This window comes from Thamnophis elegans, chromosome 11, assembly GCF_009769535.1.
Source record: "Thamnophis elegans isolate rThaEle1 chromosome 11, rThaEle1.pri, whole genome shotgun sequence".
Taxonomy (NCBI): Eukaryota; Metazoa; Chordata; class Lepidosauria; order Squamata; family Colubridae; genus Thamnophis; species Thamnophis elegans.
Genome location: NC_045551.1, coordinates 40236278 through 40261852, shown reverse-complemented (window position 1 = coordinate 40261852; position 25575 = coordinate 40236278). Strand labels below are relative to the sequence as shown.

The window sequence follows — 25575 nt, the reverse complement described above, 5'->3', positions numbered from 1 at the left end:
ATTCTATGTCTCTATGCTAGAGACTTGTAACCCCACTCGAATGGTATGACTGTTGTGTTTTTAACGATGTATGGTTCTATGTTTGTAACTTGTCTGTCTTTCCCCTCCCTCCAATTGTGAGCCGCCCTGAGTCCCCCCAGGGAAAAGGGCGGCATACAAATAAAGTATAAACTAAACTAAAAAAAACCTAAAAAACTATGTTGATCTCCACTTTAAGATCATTAAAGGTTTGTGTGTGTGTGTGTGTAAATTTTTAATAACAAATGACTGTTTCATTGACATATCTTAATATTTTGAATGTTTACATATAAATGTCAGTTATGTACAGTGTATACTTTTTTTTTTAAAAAAAAAAATCCAAACAGGATCTCAGCAAAAGTCCGAAAACCATGAAAAAACTGTTGCCTAAGCGAAAACCAGAACGGAAACCATCAGAAGAAGAATTTGCTCTGAGAAAAAGTAAGTATACTTTGGAGGGGTGAGAGAGAAAATTGCAGTTATTTTTTGTACACTATGCATCATGGTAATCTAACACATGAATTATTTGTTTTATTAAGTCCTGTAATATGGATGTATATCCCATTTCCTATCTGTATATTCCATTTCATATGACATAACAAGATAGATCTTGTTATGTCCTGTAATATGACTGCATATCCCAACAAGATAGATCTTGTTATGTCATAGGAAATGGGATATACAGATAGGAAATGGGATATACAGATAGGAATTGGGATATGCAGTCATATTACAGGACTTAATAAAAGAAATAATTCAAATGTATTAGATTAGATTAGATAGATCTTGTTATGTCAAAAAAACCTTTATTTGCTATTATAGGAATATACATATTTGATTTCATTCAGAATATCTAAAATGAATAGTTTGATTTTATTTATTGCAATGTCTAATATTACAATACCTAATATTCCATTTATTGTCTTCTTTCTCCCTCAATGTAGTATGCCCTTCCATGAAATTGTTGCTAACAAATGAAAAAGATTCATTCCCTTTTATAAATCTAGGGATAACATTCAAAAGATCCTTAGATGTTAAACTCCAATAAATTAGTATCGACTAGTAAAAAGTAAAATTTGATGGGCAAAATTTAAAATTACTTAATTCAGCATTAGTTGAATAAAATAGCTATACTTTTATAGCCAGAAAGGAGTTAATTCTTCTAAACAGGACTGTTTTAATCTAAAAGTTCTTAGGGGAAGTGGAGGGACAATGATCAGTGGTCTATGGAGAATCTCAATCATCCAGGTCATGGTTGTCTCAGAGGTGCTTTTTATCTGTATTCCTCAGAGTCACCTGAATCAGAGCAGTCCCAAGAAGGTTCCATGCCCATTTGCACTCTGATTCAGGTGACTCTGAGGATACAGATAAAGCCCCAAGTGGCTTCAACTACTCTCAAGAGTACTAATGAGCAGATGGCTGCAAAGAATATAAATCCTTCTATTCCCTACCAATCATTTAAAATTGAAAAAAGCTTCTTGGTGAGAAGTGAAACACTCCCCCAAGAAAGTCCAGTTGCCTTTTTGAAAAAGCACCTTGGGGGAAAGGTTCAGTATTTGAAAACACCAATTAAAACTAAAGAGGGTTGCACAACTATAGAATCAGTTCTTCTCCCTCAGCTTTTGAGGAGTACATTAGACATTTATGGGCCCTGCAACAGTGGGATTCACTTAAGTTTACCACCAGTTCGCAAGCATGCTTGCGTCACATACGCCTTCCGTGCATGACTTTGCCCGTGCGTGGGGCCTGCATATATGCATGTGGCATTGAAAATGAGGCTACAAAGGACATTTTGGAGCCGGGGTGGGTGGGCAGGCCGACCCGCAGTTCGCCGCTACCGGTTTGGGTGAATCGGTCCGAACCAACTGAATACCACTTCTTGGTCCCTGGACTTATCACCAGTAGGATTCCAGGAACAATTTACACTGCTATTTACAAATGGGAAAGCAAATGGGAAAGCACTATGTGACTTAGTATTAAGATACTTCAGAATAGGCTTTTTCAGCTAGCATCAACATAAGATGCAAATCCCAAGATGGGATTTGTGTTTGTAATTCCTAGCTTCCATGAAATTAGGAAGAAGTTAAAGAATGTTTCTTCATCATTGGGCCCACACTATGGAATTTGACTTGTCCCAGTTCCTACAGCTTTTCAGAAGCTGGTTAAAACTGCTCTTCCGGAGTGTCCTACACGTAGTTAAGGTGATGTTATCTTAATTTTCTTTGTATAAAGTGTTCTGTTTTTAGATTGTGTGCCAACTGTAATTTGATTTCTGCTTATCTTTTACTCTGGATTTTTAAAAATCTTTTATGCCATGTGTAATTTATACTACGGAGAGTCTTATAGTTATTATTTAATAAACTAATAGGAATAACATAGCATTTTAATTTAATATCAACTCCCCCCCCAAGTTAAATTTAGTTTCCCAATTTGAAAAAAAGAGAAGTAATAGATTTCTAAATTTCCTTAATTTAAATTTAAATCCAAAATCCTATCATCATCATTACTGTGATAAGACTTCAGAAACACCTATGATTACAGGTACTCCTTGTAATCAGCTGCCCTGTTTAGAAAGCATTCAAAGTTGTGATGGCACTGAAAAAGTAACTTTACAACTGATCCTTGCACTTACAACTGTTGCAGTATCCCTGGAGTCATATGATTTGGGCCTTTTGCTACCCATGAGCCTTTGTGATTGTTGCAGCATCCTGCAGTCACATTATCACCCATTTGCACATTTTACAGCCAACTTCTGACAAGCAGAGTCAATAAAGAAGCCAGCAGTAAAATTGCAATTTGGGATCACAGGATGTTTCAATTAATGACTGCATCACTATAAATCGTCAATCACAGTGTTTCTTTTGAGTGTCAGTATCCAGCATAATTGTATTGTTAAATTAATATCTTTTGGGTATTTCATAGGTACAGCAGCATTAGAAGAAGATGCTCAGATTCTAAAAGTCATTGAAGCTTATTGCACAAGTGCCAAAACACGTCAAACATTAAACTCAAGTAAGTTTTTTTAAAAATATGAATAGAAAAAATATCTTAGCCATCTAGCAATTGCTTACTAAATGTTGTTTTTATTGTTGTCAGTGGTTTGTACGGTCTGAAAAGTGAGGTGTAACTGATGAAAATAGTACATAAATAAATTCATTAGGAACTTGAGCAAATATGCATTTGCACTGATCCTTTGATCTTTTAGAAGTGCTTTGCGATTCCCAGATTTAGCAGTAAGAAATGTATGTGTTGGCAACACTGCTGTCTTACTGAATTTCTTGAATAATACATGCTAATGATTTAGTTTTAGATGTTCATTTTTAGTGCATTCACCATCTCATTAAACCATTCAGTTGTACTTTACTGAAAGGTTATTAGGCTTTGTTGTTTACTTTTCTAATTAAAAAAATGTTCTTGCAAACATTTTAATACCTAAGGCATAGTTTCTTTTTGGTTTAGAATTGGAGGCATTCTTTACTTGACAGTCAAAAAGGTAGGTACGCATTTTCTTGATCGGCTCACAAACACCACCATTTTTGTTGTGAGACAGCTGAATGAATGCCACTGTCAATATCATGCCTTTCCTTTTGTCCTATGAGCCAGATTTCAGACCATGTTCTTATGCAGTGACAGTGTTTCACAAGCATTTTCTTCTAATCTAGTGTTCTCCAGATTTGTTGAATGAATGTGCAGTATGATTACTGACACTGCTTTGGAAATGGGAACTGAATCCAGTAAATTTGGAGGACAACAGGTTGGGGAAGGCTTTTCTAGGACTTTCTTTCACCTCTCTACTGCACCATGGAATACATTGAGCAGTTTCTCTGGACTGAAAAAGAGGCCACTCCCACAGAAAATGAATAGAGCTCCTGATATTACATGGATAATGTTTCTGCTGAGAATATATGTCTTTTTTTTTTGCTGTAAAGTGAGAATCATCACTCTGAACATTTCTGGTCTAATTTAATGCTTATGTATAATAATTATGTATTCTTAATTTAATAGTAGTAAACATGGATGATAATGTCATCACAGAAGTTTCCAAATTCAACCCTAAATATGTGTTTACTATAGCAATATTTAAGTAAAGGTATTCTTCTTTGAATGAAAATAAAATCTTAAGACTTATGCATATAATTTTCTTAATGTAAAAGTGGTTTCCTTTGCCTTCTTACAGGATTTTGCTTTTTTACTTTTAGGATCTTTCCTGGTTTTTCATTCAACTACTAACTGGATATGGCCTTGCTTAGTTTTTCAAAATTGGCCAGGGTTGCTGCTTAGCTAGACACATACAAATTTTCAAATAGTATAGATAGTGAATAAATCTTGCTTGACTGATTCGGTTGCTTTTAATTTATTTAAGCAAAATCTCTCTTATAAAATAAATATTAAATGCTTGATATGGTTCAATATGGCTTACCTTTTAAATGTTTTTTAAAGTTCTTCTTAAACTAAGAATGATAGACCATTATTCTGGGAAATTTAGGCTTACTATGTATGAGCTCTGAGTCAGTGTCTTCCTGCTGAACATTTCTGAAATACTTTTATTTTATTATCTAATTTGAAAACTTGGCTTAGATTTTTTTTTCATTCTGTGCAAACTAGAATTTCTAAACTGTTAACCCCTAATGTACAATTATGATCTGTATAAAAAACAGCACAACAAAGTTCAAGGGTTAATTAACATGCTTAATTGCAGATAGGCAACCTTCAAGTTACATAGTTCTGATAACATTTTGGAGGGTCAAGGAGCCCTCTCCCCCCACTTCCTTGTTGTCTTACTTTTACAGTTAGCAATGGTGAACCAACAATTTGGATCAGGCTCTGTCTGCATTGCAGTAGTGAATGTGTTCTTGTGGTTGTGTTTATACTGTATAAGAAAGGAGACATAACAGATATATCTCCAATTGTCTTCCAAGGATTCATCTGCCACCAGTGCAGCCTTTTATTCATTTATCTTTTTTTAGAAGTCCTAATCCTAAGCTTTGTACTAAACGAACAATTGTTGATTTATTTATCTGCTTACAGTAGTAGCCAGAATTGTGGAAACCTTTAGAGAAAAGTGTATTTTTGAGGTTTGATGGCTAATAACACCACTTTTTTGGAGTAGTACCATAACATTATATATCAATGGAAAGATAATTTAATCAACAATGTAATGCAACAAAGTTTGTTCAATTATCTGTATTCTATGAAAAGTCATAGCCAAATATAGGCAGAAATAAAACCCAGCTAATAGAAGCAATCGTTCAATCTTGGTTTCACATTTTAAATTATCTTTCCATTGATATATAATTATATGGTACTACTACAAAAGAAAGTGGTGTTATTCACCATCAAACCTCAAAAATACTGTACACTTTTCCCAAAAGGTTTCCACAATTTTAGCCCCTACTGTAAGCTAGTAGGAGTAGCCAGGTGAGAGTGACCAACCATATTAATTAACACACGGCTCATTCATGGTAAGTCAGGGTTCCCCAAAATCTGGCTTACTGTGGTTGTTTCTATCAAAAATGGTAATGAGACATATGATAGAAAAATCTAATTATTACAAAAATTGCTTTTATTATAGTTATTAATAGTATCTTTTCATTCTATATTTTTAAACATTTTATATATTGAGCAAAGCTGCTATTTTCAGTGACTCAGATACATGCTCAACTTTCAGTGTGTCTTGGGGACCCAGGTTATTTTAATCTTAAACAAGGCTGCAGTGGTGGAGATCCTCTCTTGTAAGTAAAGCATTGCACCTAATCGGATAATCTGCCCGCATGCGTAACCTGTACCTAAGGAATACTCTTCTTGATTTGAATCAGTTTGCACAGTTTTGCCATTAATGATGAAAGTGGTCGGCAGTTAAACCTATGTTTTCTTCAGGATAGTCAGTCGGTCTGTACAGGAAGAAATCAATATAGACACTGATAGGTTTTTTTTTTTGTCCAATAAATCTCCTTAATGCTAATTTTGGTTTTCAATTTTAGATAATATGCATTGTAGACAATCATTTTTGTGCTAATATTTGACAGTTAACTGTCACATTCTTTTTTTATTTTTTAGAACATCACTTAAAGCTCTTTTGTGTATCCTGTGAATTGAATTTGACTTTTTAACAATAGGGTTAATTATTCTAGAACTACTTTTACTTTACTGAGGTTTTTTTCCTAGAACCTTAATAAAATATTTTGTATTGTTACAGAACCATAGGCACGCATGATTGGTACTCATTGCTATAAAATTGTCACTGATTCTTTTATGTCTTCTTGTACGGGCCTTTTTATAATTCTCTTCTAAATCAGACATTATTATTTAATTTGATACTAGCCCTACAATTAACTGAAAGTTATTATGATTCTATAGATGACTGAACTGAGTGGGACAAGATGAATTGGTAATGCTTCAAATGGTACAACTGTGCTAAGTTGGTGCTTGTCATTTAAATATATATTTTATATACCAATATGTATAAGGTGAGAGAAGTCTTATGTGAGCATATTCTTTTTAGTTCATGCAAGTGTGTCCTTACTGAGACACAGAACTAGTGCAAAATGCTTTTTGCTGTTTTCCCCTTTCTATGTATATTTTATAAGTATACATAGTGCAAGAAATTTCATTGCATACATCCAAAAATCTACTGCTTTCATTTGTGTTTCTCTGCAATGGAAAATGATAATAGCAATTTGTTGCACGGCTTCTTTTTTCAAGATTGCTGATTTTGTTTAAACTATTATTTTTAAATTCTACTGCCATACAATTTAACAGAACTTCACAAAAGCAAGTGGAGTTGGCCTTGTACTTTGGGGAGGTTGGCTGGTTTGTATATAATAGTTAACCTGTATTTTAAGAAATTGGGCATTGTAAATAAATTCATTATGAGTCCAGGAGATTAGATCATGTTTCAGTATCCTTTAGTGTCTCTTTACATCTGGGTTCACATTCTGCCTGATCCTCCAAGTGCAGATCTGGCAATTCTGCTAGTAGCATCATCCTTTTGCCATTTTGGAGGTGCTGCTGGGAAATGCAAATTCAGCATGACAGGGCAAATCATAAGAGGTAGGACAGAAGATGATATTTTTTAATTTTCATATAGAGAAACATTATTTGGAAAATAAAATGGAAGAGAGGAGATTTGGAGAGTAGTAGCAGATGGCTTTCCTTTCCTTTCATCTGTTTCTTGTTTAACTCTGTTCTAGCTTGACAACAAAGTTGTATGCAAAAGTTTAGGTAACCTGGTAAAACTGTGTAATTTGCTGAATCCCTGAGAGAACAGAAATTGATGCATGTATCTCTACTGTAAGAAGTAAGTGACATTTTTCTGTGAAATTGAATGTATCTGTACTATTTATGGGTACTTGTTTACTAACTCAGAATGAAAAAAGTGAATATGGCAAATGCAAAACTTGCTACACTCTTACTGTAAGTTTTCAAATGTGTGGAGTCAGCTAATACGCTTTGTTAATGCTTTAAGACTTCATTCTCACTGTTCCTTACATAACTTCTCTTGCTCAAAAGTTTTCTTAGGTCTCTTACATGGATTGCATGTTTGAGATTTTTTACTAAAGACACAGTATAGTATATAAATATTTATCTTCCTTTTCTGTGACTGCTTCTTGGTTGCTTTGGTGTAGATAAATGCATAGATAGCCTTGAAGAAGACATACAGGAGCAGTTAAGGAAAAATAAGACAAAACCGAACTCTGGGAAAGGAGAAAGTTTGGTAAGGAAACTCATCCCTATCTTGAGTCTGCTTGGTATAAAAGAGGCAGAAATAAATTCTGGCTGGATTTCAGCATTATGTCCTTTACAATAATAAGAAGCATCCAATAATTCATACAATGCCTAATTCTTGACCTGGCCTCCCTTTAAAGTATGTTTTGGTGCATTTTCTTGCTAAATTATCCAATCTATTTTTACCTATGAAACGCTATATAGTGGTACCTTGGCACTCGGTAATTTATTCTGAAAGATGTAATGAATACTAAAACCAACTGGGGAATACCAAAAAGCCATGTATCACGTGACCCACAATTTCAGCTGGAGGATAAGTGAGTCATGAAGGCACCTGATGTCAGCAGGTTCTTCCTTGTGCGTTGACTACTGGGCGAAAGATGAGTGATGGGACAAGATTTCTGTTTCAAAACACGTTGAATACCAAATTCAACAAGTTTTGAAGCAATCGAATGCTGAGGTGTCCCTGTACATATTACATTAGGCTACCAGAAATATTTGGAAGCTTTATTTCTGCCAAAGGCAGGTTACAAAACATGTCAGGAAAGACATCCAAACTCCGGTATCTGTCATATTCACTGTTCTATTTTAAATAGCAAACGTACATTCAAATTTTCAGAGAGATGTCATTTTTAATTTTGTTCCATGGAGAGTTGTGTCAGCTTTAAGGAGTCATAGAATTGGAGAATGATGCTTAAACCTCTGCATATAACTGTATCTCTATGGGCCTTTTCACAAGATAAGAATATTCTGCTTCTTTGAACACAATCCACACATAAACTTTTCTGAGTTTCAACTTTTTGATTGGACAAGAGAAATACTTTTGTACGGGGAATATGCCATTCTCTGCAATTAAAATGATCATATGGAATATGATTGCACATGTCACTAGTATCTTATTTTTAAAGAGATGTTACATTTTTTGGATTAAACTGCTTTGATTAGTTAATTGTATATTTAAGATTTTTATGTTAATTATCTATTTGAATCCTGTGCTATGGATCTCCAATACAGGAGAGCTTACATGGTATCTTGAAGTGGGCAAGTATAGCTCAACTCATTATTATTACATGGACATAACAGTATCCATCCATGTAATTGATCCTGGCAACAGTAGTGTTGTGTATTGCCTTCTTCTGAGATGATTTTGAGTATCTCAGAACCAAAAGCCTAGAGTCCTGGATGACTACTATGACGATATCCATTCAAAAATAACTAGTTAGTAGGGGCTACCCTATTACTTGTTCTATGAATTGTTTTCAGCTTTCCTATTCTTTCTTTCTTTCTCTCATGTAAATCTTCCCTGCACTTCTTGTTTTTGGTGTATTTGACTTTGTAAGGAAATAGGGATAGCTAATATCCATATTTTTTCTCCTGAAACAGGATGGTCTTTTTTTCCCTTCATTATATGTGGACAATATGTGTCTTCACTGAACAGATAATGTCAGGATTTCAATTATAGGCCTGTAAGTCTACTGTCATGTGAAAAGGCCTCTATATAATTTTGAAAGGATTAGAAAAGCAGTAAGAAAATGCAATGGCATTAAGCTCAGTAGTAGCTTGTTCTAAATATCACAGTGAATTGGCTAGTTTTGTTTCACCCTTGCCCAACTCCATCTTCTACAGATGGTGAAATGGACATTTAGGGCAGTCTCATATGGCTCTGTTCACATATGCAGCCTATAGAAAGCTGGATTGAGAGCCTAAGGAGAATGAGGCAATTCTATGTGGTAAGCTACTTGGTGAGCAGATTTCCCCATGTAGCTTACAGTTTTAACTACTGCAAACCTTTGTTGAAGAATTCATATTAGTGTCACTAAAAACTGCAACTATATGGATAATGCCTGGGTATATCTATTTTGGACACTGATTGTATATGCAAATTGGTCCTAGGTGTGTTATGTTTTTATTTTCACTAAATTAAACTGATTAGTATTAGTTACTTTCATAAATAGTTTTCAGTTTCTCTGGGCATTTTTCAGTTTGAAAATTGTTTCTCTCATTGGCACATTCTCTTTAAATTAAAAGTTCCTGAACAAGTTAATGTTTTTCTCCTGTGCTTCTGGTCTGGAATATTTCTATAAAAATAAGTACTCATGACAGTAATTTCTGATAGGGATTTTGTGTAGGATGGCAATATGCTAACAACTCCTAGTCACTAATTTCCTTTTTCATAAGGATATTTTTCTAGTCCCCTTAGGGAATTATACCAGATACAGATGTATAAAGAAAGCTATGATCAGAATTGGCTTATCAGGGGGAAATGTACTAAAAATGGCTAGGTAGTATTTTTTCCCCAATCTGCACATTCTCCAAATGTATTACATTCCCAATGTCTCAAGTTGCAAGTTGGAGAAAGTTCATACAGGCATTCTTGAGCAGATTTTTTTTTCTTCTGGAAATACCATCTAGCCCAACTTTAAGAATCGATTCAAAAGACTTTAAAAAAAATCCTAATGTAATAGGATCCTCCACTTTAAAAAACCCTTCATGTTACAGTCATGGTTTCTTAGAATATTAAAAGCAACATGAAAGCAAATGCACATTCTAAGCAAGAGAGTCCAATTCAGAGAGTTCCCTTTTTTTTGGTCTTTAAATGTATGTGCCAAATATATTTTGTAGATAAAACCCAACCAAAATAGGGATTTAAAAGATTTGGTGCTTTTTTAACAATATTTTCTCTTTTCCTTTTCTTCCCATCACCTTTTGCTTTTATTTTCATCTGTTTTGGTTGTGGCTTATCCTGTATGTCCTCCTCTTCATCACACCTCTGCCTGTCTCCATCCTCCCTTTCATTTCACCCATATGTCCTTAGCATGGCAAGGCACTGACCTGATGCATAATCACGTCTTGGCTGATGATGACCAATCCAGTCTAGATTCCTTGGGTCGTCGCAGTAGTCTTTCTCGTTTGGAGCCTTCCGACCTCTCTGAAGACTCTGACTATGACAGTATATGGACAGCTCATAGTTACAGAATGGGCTCTACATCTCGTAAGAGCTGTTGCTCCTATATCTCTCACCAGAACTAATGCACTTCTGAGCTTTTCTTAACAAATGCTTGTTGTATCACAGCTTGCTTTTCTTAGATGTTTTCTTGAAGTTCTTTGTCTCTTTTAATGTGATATTTTAACAATCTTTTGGAGAAACTTCTGACTTCAGCCACACCTTCTACATTTATGGTATCTTTTTATATTAAGATTCAAGTATTGGTATGTAGCTATGGATGGTTTACTCTTTTTAAGATTTCAGTATAGCTACAGCAGTTCTCCCCCTCCACCCTGTTTCTTGCAATATACTGTATGCTTGTATCTTAAAACAGTACTTGTGCCATTCACATGAAAATTATTAAGCCTTACAGTGTTTAGGTTCATACATATTTTAAACAAAACAAATAAGAATAAACGAACCATAGCAGCTAAAAAAACCTCCCACCACAGAAACCAAAACTGCCAGAAATGAGAACATCATATTTTGATGTTTGTGATAAATGTCTAAGTTATTTTTTTAAACAACAAGCTATTAGTATATTAATTAGTATATTACTAATTAATACTGCCTCATTCTACCTACATTTCTTAAATTTTGGAAGAATCAAAAACTGAGCAAGTGAATTAAGCATGGAAAGCTTCAGGACTTCAAAGCACTGTTCTGAGAGCAAGTTGAGATTTGCTATGAGTTTTGCTAAGGTAAAGAAAGGATACATTCAAGAAATTGTGCAGCCAGCTCAACATAAAACAATGCACTAGAATATTTGCAAGTTTCTCTGAGCTGCAATACTACATTGAACAGTAGCTGGCATGTTAAATATAGATTTTATGACATAAGTGTACAATAATAATTCATAGGTCACTTACTGTATTGTACTACAGGAGATAGGCCAATTTCTGTCTAAAGATAAGCAAGTTCCTTGAGGGGGGAAAGAAAGTTCCAACCATCCAGATTTTGGAAGTGCCAAAGTCATATGTTCCTACTGGCAATTTATGCCCATTCTGTTAAAATTGAACAGTAGGGGTATATTTTCGTAGTTTGCTTTGTCATTGAAATGTAAATAAAACTGTATTAATTTCTCTATAAGCACACTTTTAAAAGCCATCCAAATTTCCATCAGTAATACTCTTGCAAAGTTTTGCAATGTTTTCTGTGTTTAGCTCATTAACAAGAGGTCTTAATATTTCATAAGAGGTCTGCTGTATAAAATCATTGCCAGAATTTATTTTAGAAAAGAAAGCAGTCTTAATAGTATCTCAATTGGTACAAAATACCTTCAAAACATTATTTTTCAAGAGTATTGAATTTATCAAATCACTTTTTCAGTTTAGCAATTTAAGTTACTACTTAAACAAATTTAATTAAATAGACCAATTGTTGCTGTTGGTACACCCCAGAGTACCACAGATCATGAACCTATAAATATGCACACAATTTGTACTGCTTGGAGATTGGATAGTACATTGGTTAATAGAAGCAGGTATTTGAGCTGCTACACAGAGAAAGTAAATGTAAAATTATTGGACTTTAATTATACACAAAACATTTCATAAATACATGTTTTTAAATAAAAGCCTGAGGTAACATTTTACCTGCTAGCCATGAAACAATCGATGGGTTAGTGAATTGGGAACCTAGGCACAAAATGTCATTTTGTGCTACATTGCTGACCTAAATAATTATCACTGCCTCCAAAATGGCTTAATAACTGAACTGAAACACTGTGCAGCCCAAAGGAAGCTAAGAGCAGATTAAGTTACTGTAACCCACAGAGATGAATCAACAATAGCAGTCCTTAGAGGCGTTGGCTTCTGTTCTGCAAAGCTCCAATTAATGTGGCATTAAATTATTATGAATCTTCCAGTAGCATTGGGATTAGGGTTCTATTAGGAAATGAGATTCTTAATCCTTTCCATTGGGCCTACTTTCCTTTTCAAACACAGTATCTTTCCATTACGAACACCTGAAAAGAAGCAATTTGAGTGTGAAAATGACTGAGCGAAGGAGTTAATGGCCTCCCTTGCTGTTTTCCTGCTCAGATGTATCCTTCCTTGCTGCTTTTCATACATACAAAAAGTTAGGAAATTATATGCTTTAGCTGTGTAAAATCTAGTTTCTGCTGTGAAAACACAGTGATATGGGAACGTTTGTGTATGCCATGTGGGTGAACGCTTTGTAAGCTTCATTAAACACGATATATTTTCAAAGTTTAATAAAAGTTTATTATTATTCATATTGTTTTTTAATTAAAATGAATTAAAAATACAATATGAGTAAGGCTGAACTATAGGTCAATGCTGTCATTAATCAAAAGTGTTTTGGCTTTGAAAGTATTTTTTTACAATTGGTAAAATCTATTGTTTTTATGATGTATTACAAATTTGAATTACTGTGGCTGCTCTAAAGCTTTGTATTCTTTTTCAGAATGTTTATTCAAAATGTTCAAATTCTGATCATTTCCCACGATTAATTCTCACAACTGTGAACTATGGGGATGGGATCTTTACAATATTTTTTTTTTTAGTGTAACTATATTGTTAAAAGTTCCCTATTGATGTTTTTGCTGTTGGAGAGCTGCTGGCTGTTTTGATGGATTTGAAGTTCTAATGCAACAGCATTTAAAAAAAACGTTATAGTGTTAACATTGTTGTACTGTATTCAGCCCAAATTTTGAGTTGTTATTTTTATGGAACCTGTATGATAATACTGAGTACTTTATGTTATGGAATGTACAGTCAGTATTATAATGAATGAGTTAAGAATTAGAAAGTAAGTGTGAACCGTTGTGGGTCCTTTTCACATGGCTTAAATGGTATTGTCATTCAATTTGTATTTACTATGATGATTCTAATCTATATTAATTTTGTGTTTTCTATCATCTTGCCAAAACACAATATATTGTGTACATAGTGATATAAAAATATATGTATATATAAAGAGAGAGAGAGACTTTGCATTTTATTTGTGAATGGAAAAGTAAGTTATAGACTTTTGAAAGCAAATATAGATGTATATCTGAATGTGCATTGTATTGTACAGTTTGTATTTAACTGTGTGTGGTGACTTATAACAGCTGAAGTGTTTGACTCTTTTTTTAAAGTATTTGTTATGTACATTTTAATACATTTTGTATTTACTAGTTTATGCTTTTATTGAAGTTATTATGCCAAAAAAAGAAGAAGAAAGAAATAAGAAAAAGCAGACTGGTGTAAAATATTGTTTTCTTAAAATAATCTTTTGAAGGTGACCAGAATGGAAACCAAAAATAAAATAATTAATTTAGGACCTGAGTATATCTGAATAGCTGCTTTCTGTATTTTGAGGAATTATTTCATGTGGAAACAGATTTTTGTTAGATTTCAGACTTTTAGCTTACTGAAAATCTGCTTTTTACATAATTAATTTCTAATATTATAGAGGAGAATCTCATTGATTTCATTCAAATGCATTAGCAAAACAAGGTAAATCTTCCCAATTCTGCCCCTCTCCCCTAGAACTTGCAAAGTGAACAACTTCCACTGTATTTTTTTTATCGTTTGGTCCAAATTATAAAACTAATTGTGGTTGATTTAACCAGGTTAGTGAAATCAAGCCTTGATAAACTGATTTTATTTGCTTCTTTCTTTCTTAACAGTTACAATGAATTACAGCTCATCTATGTTCAGATGAAATTGTTGAGTTTGAAAAAGAAAAGATGGGCATGCCACTAGAAAAAAGCTAGTCTTTTTTGTAAGTCCAAACAAGTGCATTGAACATCTCATATGGAAGACTTGCACACTTTTAACATGGGTCAGTTCTTAAAAGTGGGAGACACTTATATGGTATCCAGGGAATATATATTTTCTGACAGTTATTTCAGTAGTTTATTAAAGGGGGAAACAGAACTGCATTCACAGTACAGTTTCAGATGAAAAGAGGGAAGATTTGTTTATATGCTACTGCCAACATGGCACCTGTGAGAAATTGGATTGAGGCTTGTTCACAAAAGGGCTCTTTAATAGTTGTAATATTATCAGCATGCTACCTAGATTTGTAAAGTAATTACTAACTGTATCATTGTTCTTAAACATTTTATTTGTGTGAACCAGGGTAACTGCCCAAGATTCAGATATGCAGACATTCAGTTACGCTGAGGTGTTGGCAACCACTCTATACTAATACAATTTGCCTTGTTTGTTTGTTTGTTTTTTAAAAAAAACATTTTATTTATTTTTGAACAAAAACAAACATAAAAAAACCATCTTCCATTACAAATTGTAGAAATTGTGTCGGTTACAGTATTTCCATGCATCTCTTCCATAGTCATCACCTGCTTTTTATATCAAATCGCACATTTTAAATTCACCTATATTCATGTATATCACTATTATTATATCTCAACCATAATTTGACTATAATTGTTTTTACATCCTTTTATATATAATATTCAAAATCTAGAATAGGATTATATGATAACATTCTATTAAATCATCCTAAAATCATCCAATCGCAATACATCTTTATAACATATTCTAGATAAAGCTTTTAAACCTCCTCTCATATTCTCCATGTGTTTATATAAAATTTCATATTATCAAATATGAATATGCCTTGTTTGTTTTTTATGTAAACAGCATCAGTTAGGGATTTATGGCCTGGGTACCATTTTGAAGTATTACTGTTTATTCCTAACATGAAAAGAATGTAACTTTATCTGAGAAATTATTTTTTGAATTATCAAAGTATTAGGAGCTATTATTGTAAATATACAATATTAGCAATGTATATTGTTACGATGCTGCAATCATTTATATATTTAATTAGTAATTAACTATCAAATGACAGTGTTTATGAGTAAGCATGCACATGATCAGGCATTGAATTTTATTGACTTTTATTGAGTCTATGCCCAGTTTTATTCTTAGTAATAAAGAACATTGGTAATCTTGTTTGCCTTAAAATGGTCTCCAATATATCTGTTTAGTTACATGGATTTTGATAATCATTTTCCCAAGAAAATGTTCATAGCTAAAAATTGAAGACGGTTGAGTAGAAGTATAAGGTGAAACAGACACTGTATGTAGAATGAAATGAATAGAAAATAAATGTGCAAATAGATGTTTAAAATAGTTTTTGTTAAGATGTAGATGCAGATCTCAAAATTTAATTTCTACAATTAGTTTTTGTAGTCACGTTAAATCAATAATTTTTTCTATTGAACATTTGACATTGAGAGTGTCTGAGAATTAAATACCATGACTTTTGTCTTAATTTTTTTGCTCATGTTAAAAGTGACTATTTCTAACAAACCTCTTCGCTTGTAGTTTGATACTGTTCTTAGTGCACCCTTAATTTCAAGAAACATCTGAGGGTGGGAGATTTCAGGGAAGAAGACAGGGAAGGCTGTAATCAATGAAAGTAAGGTTTGGCCTGCCAACAAACACAGGGAATTAATTATTTCATCAGGAATTTTTTAAAAGAATTTGAAAGTTGATAGGTGGATTGTCAACTTATGTCATCAAGTTATGAGAACATGGATAAATAGAAAAGTATGAGGTCTTAGTATATTTGTTTGGGAACTTCCAGAATAATTCCTTTACTAGTACATGTAATAATGTAAACTAGTAATAAATGATCCTGCTTTTCAATTAGCACTATATAGCCTTAATTCTCTTTGTAGCTACATGGGGTAGCTCATACAGCCTATTTGTTTATTTGATTTAGAAATACATCTCACCTTTTATTCAGAAGTTCAAGACACAGCATACATAATGTTTACATCCTACATGAAAAATGTGTTCCTCTCAGTTGGTTTATCATATATTTTGTTTACTTATTGAATTAATTAATCATCAGAGACAAAATAAAGGAAACAAGCCAGCTGCTTTATCTACAGATGTGCATTTGTTGCTCTTGTCTTTAGTTTGGATTGGGTAGGATTCTGTATTTTGTAATTAACTGCATGATAATGGTGCATTTAAGCTAGAGTGATTTTGATTATTTCCTTTCACTGAAAACTATGTGTTCTACTCTTGGTGATTGCATTTCAACTGTCAGAGGATTGTAGATGCAGAAATTATTTTAGGGGTCTTTTCTTACTTGTTAATTATTTCAAAAATGCCCTTCCTCTCTTTTATTTTCCTGATGCCATAAGCTCTCATTTGATCTCTTTCCCACACTTAAGGCACTTTAAGTGGGCATTAGCTGTTCTCATGTTAGAGTTTTTCTGTTATTTGCTATGGACGTGCCCCTCCCATGAAGTCTTTGAGTTGTGGGAGAAACCAAATGTTTAAATGGACTAAATTCAAAAGTTCCTCAATTGGATGCTATGGGTGAGTGAGAGGCTATGCTGTGAGGCAGGAGGGAAATTCCCTCCATACCTCAGAATCACTCCATGTTCCTGTTAGCTGTTAATAGTCTACCAGATATTGGGATAGTTGTAGTACAGTGGGAGGGTTTTCTATTGCTTCACCCCATAACCACCACTCCCAGTATCTGTCACCTCATGAATTGTTTTTGGACCCCTCCCCCAAATGGAGAACAACTATACAAAACCTGAGTCTAATTAGTGAATATTTTTGTCCAGCTAGTAATAGTTGATGAGAGAAAACAGCTGGGGAAATCCACCGGCCCCTTTAACTTAACATGTCCTGTAGATGGTCAGTTTGTATTGATTTTACATGAGTTGTTTAAAAACCTTACAAAAGTATATAAATATTGTAATTAAGAAAATAGTTATGTCAGGACAGAATCAGCAATGGGGCAGCAGTTTTTAAACTGATCTTTCTCTGTCAGTTCAAAGATGGATAAATGATACTTTTAATAAGCCCAAAACAAGAAAACTAGAGTAACTGAGATACTACACTTGATCTTAGTCAAAAGACTGAGACACTATGAGCAACTGAGATCATTTTTAATTATTGATGATGAAAGGTCCACCTTGAAACCCCTTCTGATTTTAATAACTTATGTTTGTTCTTATATTCCATCTTTTTAAAAATAAAATTCAACCCACATATTTTAAGTGGAATAAATTACATAAAATAGAAATACATATCCATTTCATGTGTGTTTATACCAAATATAAATATTTATACAAATTTTGGCAGAACATTCTGAACTATTAACACTGCTTTGGAAAAGCCTAACTGCAAGAATAGAGAGTTTTATACAACCACAAAGAGTTTTCCATATAAGTCATAACAAAGATTCTCAATTGCTCTTTGTTCAAATAAAGATAAATAATCCATCGTAATTTATATTAGGGGCTTACTCATATAGGAATGTCCTTTACTTTTACAGATTTAATTTTATATCACAGGCAGTCCCTAGTTAAGAACAGTTCCATTCCTTAACTCTGCCTTTAACTTGAATTTGTATTTAAGTCAGAGCTTAAATACAGATTGCCTAATTACTAAAAATGGTGGACAGCCTGGTCCTTCCTCTAGCCAGTGACGTGCTGAACCTGTGTAATGCTTTCAGGAAAACAGGCTGTATATTAAAAACATGCAGCTTCATGGTTCTTGAAAGCATTGTGAAGTTTCAGCTTAAGTCAGATATTCTTAACTCAGGGACTATCTGTATATAAGTGAAGCCTTGATGGTGCCTACTAGTATATTGATTTTTCTTAGAGGTATGCCGAAAGTGTTTCATCTCCCTTTTTTTGGGGTGCTCAGTAGAGAATTAAACTTATGTACAAAAGACTGATCCTAAGAACAGTCTTAAACCCACTGGTGGTATTATTTTAGTTTAAGTGACTTTATGCTTCTAAGATAATTTTCTACATGATTGAAAATTGTTCCATTTCTCTTTTCCCCCATTTTCTCTCATTGTTTTCATGGTTTAATTGAAACTTGATGATGTAAGATGAGGACTTTGAATCTTTTGCGAACGTTAATTTTGATATATTTTAAAATGGATGTCTTCAAATGGATTCCGACTCTGCATATGTTACAATTTATCTGCTCACCAACCTGAAACCAAGTTTGTGGACTTCTAATTCCATTTTGAGAGTATTCCTTTTTAAATGTACGATTGTTTTCAAAGTTCCTTTTTTATGGGATGATACAGTACTTTAACATACTAGACTGCTAGTTCTAATGTGAATAAAATGAATATGGTTGCTCTGTTTGTGTCCTGTGTCCTGTATTTTCCTTAACTTAGCCTATTATTTTTATTGCGGACAATACTGTCATTAGTTGTGGGACAGCTGTGAATAATCACTGCAAAATCCTGAGAACTGTTGCTGCTTCTTTTAAGAGTACTGACAGGGTTAGTTGAATAGGCCTGAATGCTCTGAAGGATCTTTTTTGGCTTGAATCCAAAGTGCTCTATCTCCCTAATTAAAGATTGGGTAACTTTCCATATAAGTCATTTTTCAAGGAATAATAAGCTGCAATAAAGGAAGTATTGCAATGGTTACTTCATCTTTGTAAATTTGTCTTAAACTATTAGTAAAAAAAAAATGTCATTGTTGCATTCAAGTGATCTGGAAACCGTGTCCATTGATGTAGTGGAACCAATGAAAAAAAGTGACCAATTTCTAGAAACTCCCTTAGATGGTACTTTGATTCCTGTGCTCTCATCCTCTCTTCTACTCCTCCAAAAAGATGTATCTAGGTTCTGGACCATATTGTGCTCATAAATATAGCTACATTAAGACAATCCGAGCCTGCATTATCTTATTTACAGATTTCAAATATGCATATATAATAGGCTAGTCCAGTGATGGCGAACCATTTACACCCCAAGTGCTCAAACTGTGCACATGTGCATGCCCAAATTAAAAGGTGCACATAAACATGGAGATGCGCAGACATGTGTGCATGCTCAGCAGAGACCCAAAGATCAGCTGGCTGGCAGGAGGCGTGGCAAGAGGTAAGATCTTTTTCTTTTGTGAGCTTCTGTTTTGTTGTTTGCAGGGAAACAGAAGCTCATGAAAGAAACGCTATGGAGATCTGACCTCGGGCAACAGTGTGCATACCAGCAGAGAGGGCTCTGCGTGCCACCTCTGGCACGTGTGCCATAGGTTCGCCATCACGGGGCTAGTCCAATGACACTACTGCCAAAGCTTTTTGCAAAACATGCTTAGAGGTTGAGCTTTAGTCTTATCTTGTATGCGAGCAAATAGGAAAAAATGTTAAATTCTACAAAATATGAGGGGGGAAACCTGCATGTTTTCATTTCTGCTTTTTGGATTGCTTAGAAGTGCATTACTTTAAGCAAAATACATACAGGCATATCCATCATCAGCTCCTGCATCTCCTATCTTAGCATTTTCCTCATAGAGATATGAATCCACATTAAAAACTTCAAGGACATTTTACAGTAGCAGGTTTTAATCAGTTTACATCTAATTTTAGAGAGTTGTCTGGATCTGTTGGAAAAAGAAATAAATTGTTCTTTGAAAGCTCCAAAGTATCTATTTCTGAACAGCAATTATTAGATTGATGCTATTATCAAACATATGGAAGACTGATTTGGTGAGATATACAGTAGCTTTTGTGGTGCATTATTTGTCCTGTCCAATATTGTTACAATATTCAGTTAAACTTCTTTTTCTAACAAAATAAAGCTAGTATGGCTAAATCTTGAAGATTGACAGAAACAGTAGGGCAAACATTGGAAATATATGGCTAGGGACACAGAAATCTACAGAGGAACAAGATATATGCTCCACTGGGGCTGTAATCAGATGTAGACAATGGACTTTACCCTTGGAGTTCCTCAAGCCATTACAGATGCTTGGCAGAATGCATTAATTATAACAGCCATTGTGTCTTATCAAATGTGTTTGCTCTTTTTAAATGTCAATTATCTAAGGAATATTTGAGTGCAAGTGCTTTATGATGTAAATGTTTGTATTTATTAATCCCACCCAATTTAAAATTTTAATAGATATGCTTATCCCAAACAACTCATGGCATGCTGTAATTACACTGAAAAGTTAATCTAAGGAAGTAAATTTGGACCCTTTGGGTAATCATAAGAAATGAAGAGGAGTCCACAGATTTTTAATGTTTAATCTGGTTAGACTTGTGAAGGCAGAGTGGGAGTCCGAAGTAAAGTCTGTGCAAGTCTGAAGTAGGCAGCTCTACAATGCCTGAGAACCCATAAGCATAAAAATGTAACAATTGAGAATAAATGTTCAATCTGAAATTCCAATGAATACATAGAGTTATTCAAATACGAAAGAATTTGAGAAACCCTGAGCTAGAATCCTTGCATTCTTTCTTTTCCATCATGAAAATCCAAGAGACTCTTTACATAGAGAAAATAGATTTCTAGATCATCCATACATAATCCAACAGGTATCTAACCAATTTGGCAAAGGTTGCCTGATCATTCTTTAAGAGGAATAAAGGAATCCTAAATACCAGCCGTTTATTTTTCAGGGTTTTTACTGGACAATATGTTACAGACTTCCTGAAACATTAAACCCATGTTTTGTTATATTGCTGGCATTATAAAGACACCCAGCTGCAGGTGAATAATGTCTCATCTAGTCAGAATTCCAGCTTATCTAGATCCATTTTATTAATGTTTGTAATCAATTATTGTGATGTTATTTCCCTTAATCTGGCTAAGTTTTGTTTTACTATTTTTAAAATAAGCCATACTTTGACTGTTCCAGTATTATAATAATTGGCTTTTACTATGGTTGTTTTATTTGCTGTCTTAACAATTTGTTCTTTTTTTCCCTTTGAGCTAATCAATTACTAATAAAGTGCTGCTATCTACAGACTTCTTGAAGTTTTTGGAATTTTTTATCTTTGTCTTTTGCCTTTATTTCTGCAATAAGGTTGAAACTAAAGGTAACGTTAAGAGGGATGTTTTTAAACCTGCAAGCGGAAAATACTTGGGCAGGTGTGTTTATGTGATAATGAGGATTGTAGCAGGTAGGAATGTGAATTTATGCTATGTTGCAGAAGTAAATTGCCATTTTGAAAATTGCATTGTGTATTGGAGTTTAGTCACGTATTTATATTTATTGGATTTTTTGGCAAAACATTCCCTGATGAAATTTCCTTCTGTGTTAATGGAATCAAAACTTTAAACATATTTCTATATTGAATAATATGTACTTGCAGCAGAAATGACATTTTTACATGGTTTCACACATTTCCAAGGAAGACTGGATTAAGTAACAGTGAATTAATTGAGGCTTGCATTAACAGAATGTCATCAACCTCTTTGAAAACTTGATCTTATATACATTATTAAATGTCTTTTCTTATTAATTTCAATGGATACAAATTACTATTTATTTAAAGGTTAACTGGGTTGTGGTACCACTTGTAAGATAATAAATCTCCACCCCTAGGCTTAATATTAAGTGAATTATGTGTAGCTCTCAGAATAAAGTTATTATTTTTCCTCAGGAATTATCCTGTTTTTAAATTATTGGTATTTTTCTAGTAATAGCTTTATAGCTTTATGTTTAGTTTTTCTTTCATAAACCAAGGATTGTGCCTCCATAACTTAATTTAAATCCTTCTCTTTTGCTTTTTGCCATGTTTTTACATTTGAAATAATTTTTCCGAGTAGTTTGAGTAAATTAACATTAAAACATGGTTTATGCAGTTTGTCCTTCAGTTAACATCTGTCTCACTATAGATCACTATTTTTTTCAACTACCTGTCCTCACTTTTAAATTTTTACTTTGAATTTACTTGCATTATGTTTGTACCATAGAAGTTTTGTTTTAATTTTATATGCAAAATTAATATTTTAAAAACATTTCTGACTCAGTCTGTATTATAATGTATAATAATGATCCTTTCCCAGCTATATAATTGATAAGTTGGTGCCTTGTCCAATGATAAATAGAATTTTACTTTATGTCAGGTATAAAAAAAACTCTGTAGAATCAGAAATGCTATTCCGTTGCAGGAAAATATTGCTATCACAATGCTTATAAAATTAGTATAATTTTATAAATTATAATTAGTTATGTAAGCTATCTTTACAGGTTGTGTGATAGTAATATTTTTCTGCAGTGGAATAGCACCTCTGAGTATGCTGGTTTTTGTTCTTAGTTGAGAATGTTATCAATAAAGTACTAGTCTTTTTACCACATAATAAACAGTGGGAAGAGAAGCAGCAAATGGTTATGTTGGTTGGGGATTATGAACAGTGACCATGTGTCTCTTATTATAAAAAAACAATCCTTTATTTCACAAAGCTGTCTTTTAGATTTATTTTTAAAAAATTCACTTTTGTCCTTTATTTTGCTTAACTTCTAACATACAATAACAACATACTGATTGATACATAGTCTTTCACATTTACGTGAGAAATATGGAAATTGAATTGTCTTTGGAAAATGAGTTTACATAAATTGATTTGGGATATTTTTATTAGAAAATGCATTTTTGTAAAAAAAATTCTTAGATTTGGTCTTAAATTTTCCTTTCTTAAGAAAAATAAGTATAAACATTTGTTTTTATCCTTATGAACCTCCTTCAGATTTGCCCCCTTTTCAGGTTTATGCTTTATTTTCCCCAGGAAAATATAGTTACTGTACTTGTAAAGACATTTAAAGTTCAAGACATTTAGGCACTTGAAGTCAACTCTAGTAATTTTTAATTTGAATTGTATTTGATAGCAGTGAAATACTAATTTGAATATTATTTTTTTATATAACCAGGCTTAGGACTATCAGCAACATCTTCAAACACTTTCTAAAATAATAATCTTCACTGAATGTATTTATTAATCACATAATAATTTCTTGATCAACAGAATATTTCATACTCATTGCTTATTATTTGCTTATTGCTTATTATTTTACTAGCTTTATATCTAACAGTTACACAGCTAGTTTAACTTGGCAGTTTTTGCCTAATTTAATACTGGTTAAAAAACTTTATAGTTTCTCAACCATTCTTATTGAAGCCAATGATAATAAACTTGCAATAGTGACTGCTTCTTATATATAAAACAGAGAACAAGTAAATAAAATATCAATTGCTCTTATGAACTTTAATTATAATATCTGCCTAAAATATGTTTTGTCTTTTAATTCTATTATCTATTATTTATACTAGACTCCCGTAAAGAATCTGCTCCCCAAGTACTACTTCCAGAGGAAGAGAAAATTATTGTAGAAGAAACAAAAAGTAATGGTCAAACTGTGATAGAAGAAAAGTAAGATGATTTCTTTAAAACAAAGTTTTAAACAGTTTATATATATATATAACCATATATATATATATATATATATATATATATATATATATATATATATATATATATATATATATATATATATATATATATAGTACAATGATACAGTAGAATTTATGCATTAGTTATGTACATATAACAATATTAAGGAATATACAATCATGTGCCAAAAGTAAGTACACCAAATAGAAATCGTTGACTTTTTCATCATATTTCAACATACAGATATTTAATCTTCATTTCAACAATATTGGTAAAAGGGATCTAATATAACATATCCTGCACCATTTACATTTTGTACTCCATTTGTTCAAATAAACATAAATACAGATTTCACATGTGGAAAAAGTAAGTACACTCCTACATTTATCTACCTTGCAAATCTAAAATTCTACCTTAGAATCCTGTGTACTGGATGAGGTGCTAGTGATTAGAATATTGTTTGAAAGGCTAGGGGACAAAGTTGTTTTACTGAAACCTGAGACATTTAATTTGATTTGCTCTTTGTTGATGAAGTATCATTATGCCTAGATTTGAAAGAACTCTCTCTGAGAGTTATAGAGACCTATGAGTCTTGGGGTTTAAAAATATTGGCAAGCAATAGGATATCAACCATTCCACAATCTGGAAGATCATCTACAACTGGAGATTTCAAGCAACTGCCAACTTGCCCAGGTGTGGTCATCCCTATAAGTTCAATAGTCTGCATGAAAGAAATCTTTTAAGAACTCCAGAATTTTGTCATCTGGTTTAGAGATGGCTCTCAACATTATTCAAGTCAAAATGCATGTGTCTACCATTTGAAAGATGCTGCATAAATTACTTTTACATGGGAAGTATGCCAGGAGGAAACCTTTGCTGCCCAGAAATTTAGCCAAAATTTATAATTTCTGGAACAATGTACTATGGATAAAAAAGGCAAGCTAGAGTTGTTTGCTATAATACCAGAAGATATGCTTGGTAAAACTAAAGATAACCTTTCACCAGAAGAATCTACACCAACTGTAAGGCGTATTGATGGAAATGTTAATGATTTGAGGCTACTTTCCTGGACAGCTAACTCTCACAGAATCCACTATGAATTTTTCCTTCTACCAAAGGGTGCTTGAGGATAAGATGAGACCATCTGTCAGAAGACTGACACTCAGTGGAAGGTGGACTTTACAACATGATAATGACAACAAACATTCTAGTAAATCTACCAAGGAATGACTAAAAAAGAGAGAAATGGAGTTCTGGAAGGCCCAGATTTAAATCCCATCAAAATGTCCTGGGATGATTTGAAATGGTTGGTACATGCAGGGAATCCCTCAAACATTGCATAGCTGAAAAAGTCTTGCATGGGGTAGTAGGGAAAAATTCCTACCAATCAGTGTCAAAAGCTGGTAGATAGTTATAAGAAATGCCTACCTGCAGTGATTTCTAAAAAAAGGTATTATTGCCAAAGATGTTCTTATTGTTTCCACAGAAGGAAATGGCACATCTGATAATTTTTTATTGAATAAATGATTGTTAAATCATAGTTTTCATAGTTTTATTGTTAAATTACATAAACTTTAAATGATATTTGAATGAAGGAGAAATATTAATATGTCCCCATATGTTACAAACAAAAAAACCTTACATGGGGTGTACTTACTTTTTTATGTGATTGTATATATGAATATCCTATTGAA

General features: G+C 33.1%; 1 protein-coding gene across 7 annotated transcripts in view; it reads left to right on the top strand.

The window, feature by feature from the left end:
- The window catches only part of ARHGEF7 (Rho guanine nucleotide exchange factor 7), a 93343-nt gene that overhangs the window by 63430 nt on the left and 4338 nt on the right, over positions 1–25575 (top strand). For 4 of the 7 annotated variants that reach the window (XM_032226451.1, XM_032226455.1, XM_032226456.1 and 1 more), the window contains 3 exons: positions 366–459; positions 2941–3030; positions 23761–23860. In XM_032226451.1, coding sequence (XP_032082342.1) covers positions 366–459; positions 2941–3030; positions 23761–23860 — 284 coding nt within the window. Of the gene's footprint in view, positions 1–365; positions 460–2940; positions 3031–3477; positions 3512–3680; positions 5038–10558; positions 10736–23760; positions 23861–25575 lie in introns of those variants that run through there. The other 3 variants (XM_032226457.1, XM_032226452.1, XM_032226453.1) reach the window with 3 other exon arrangements.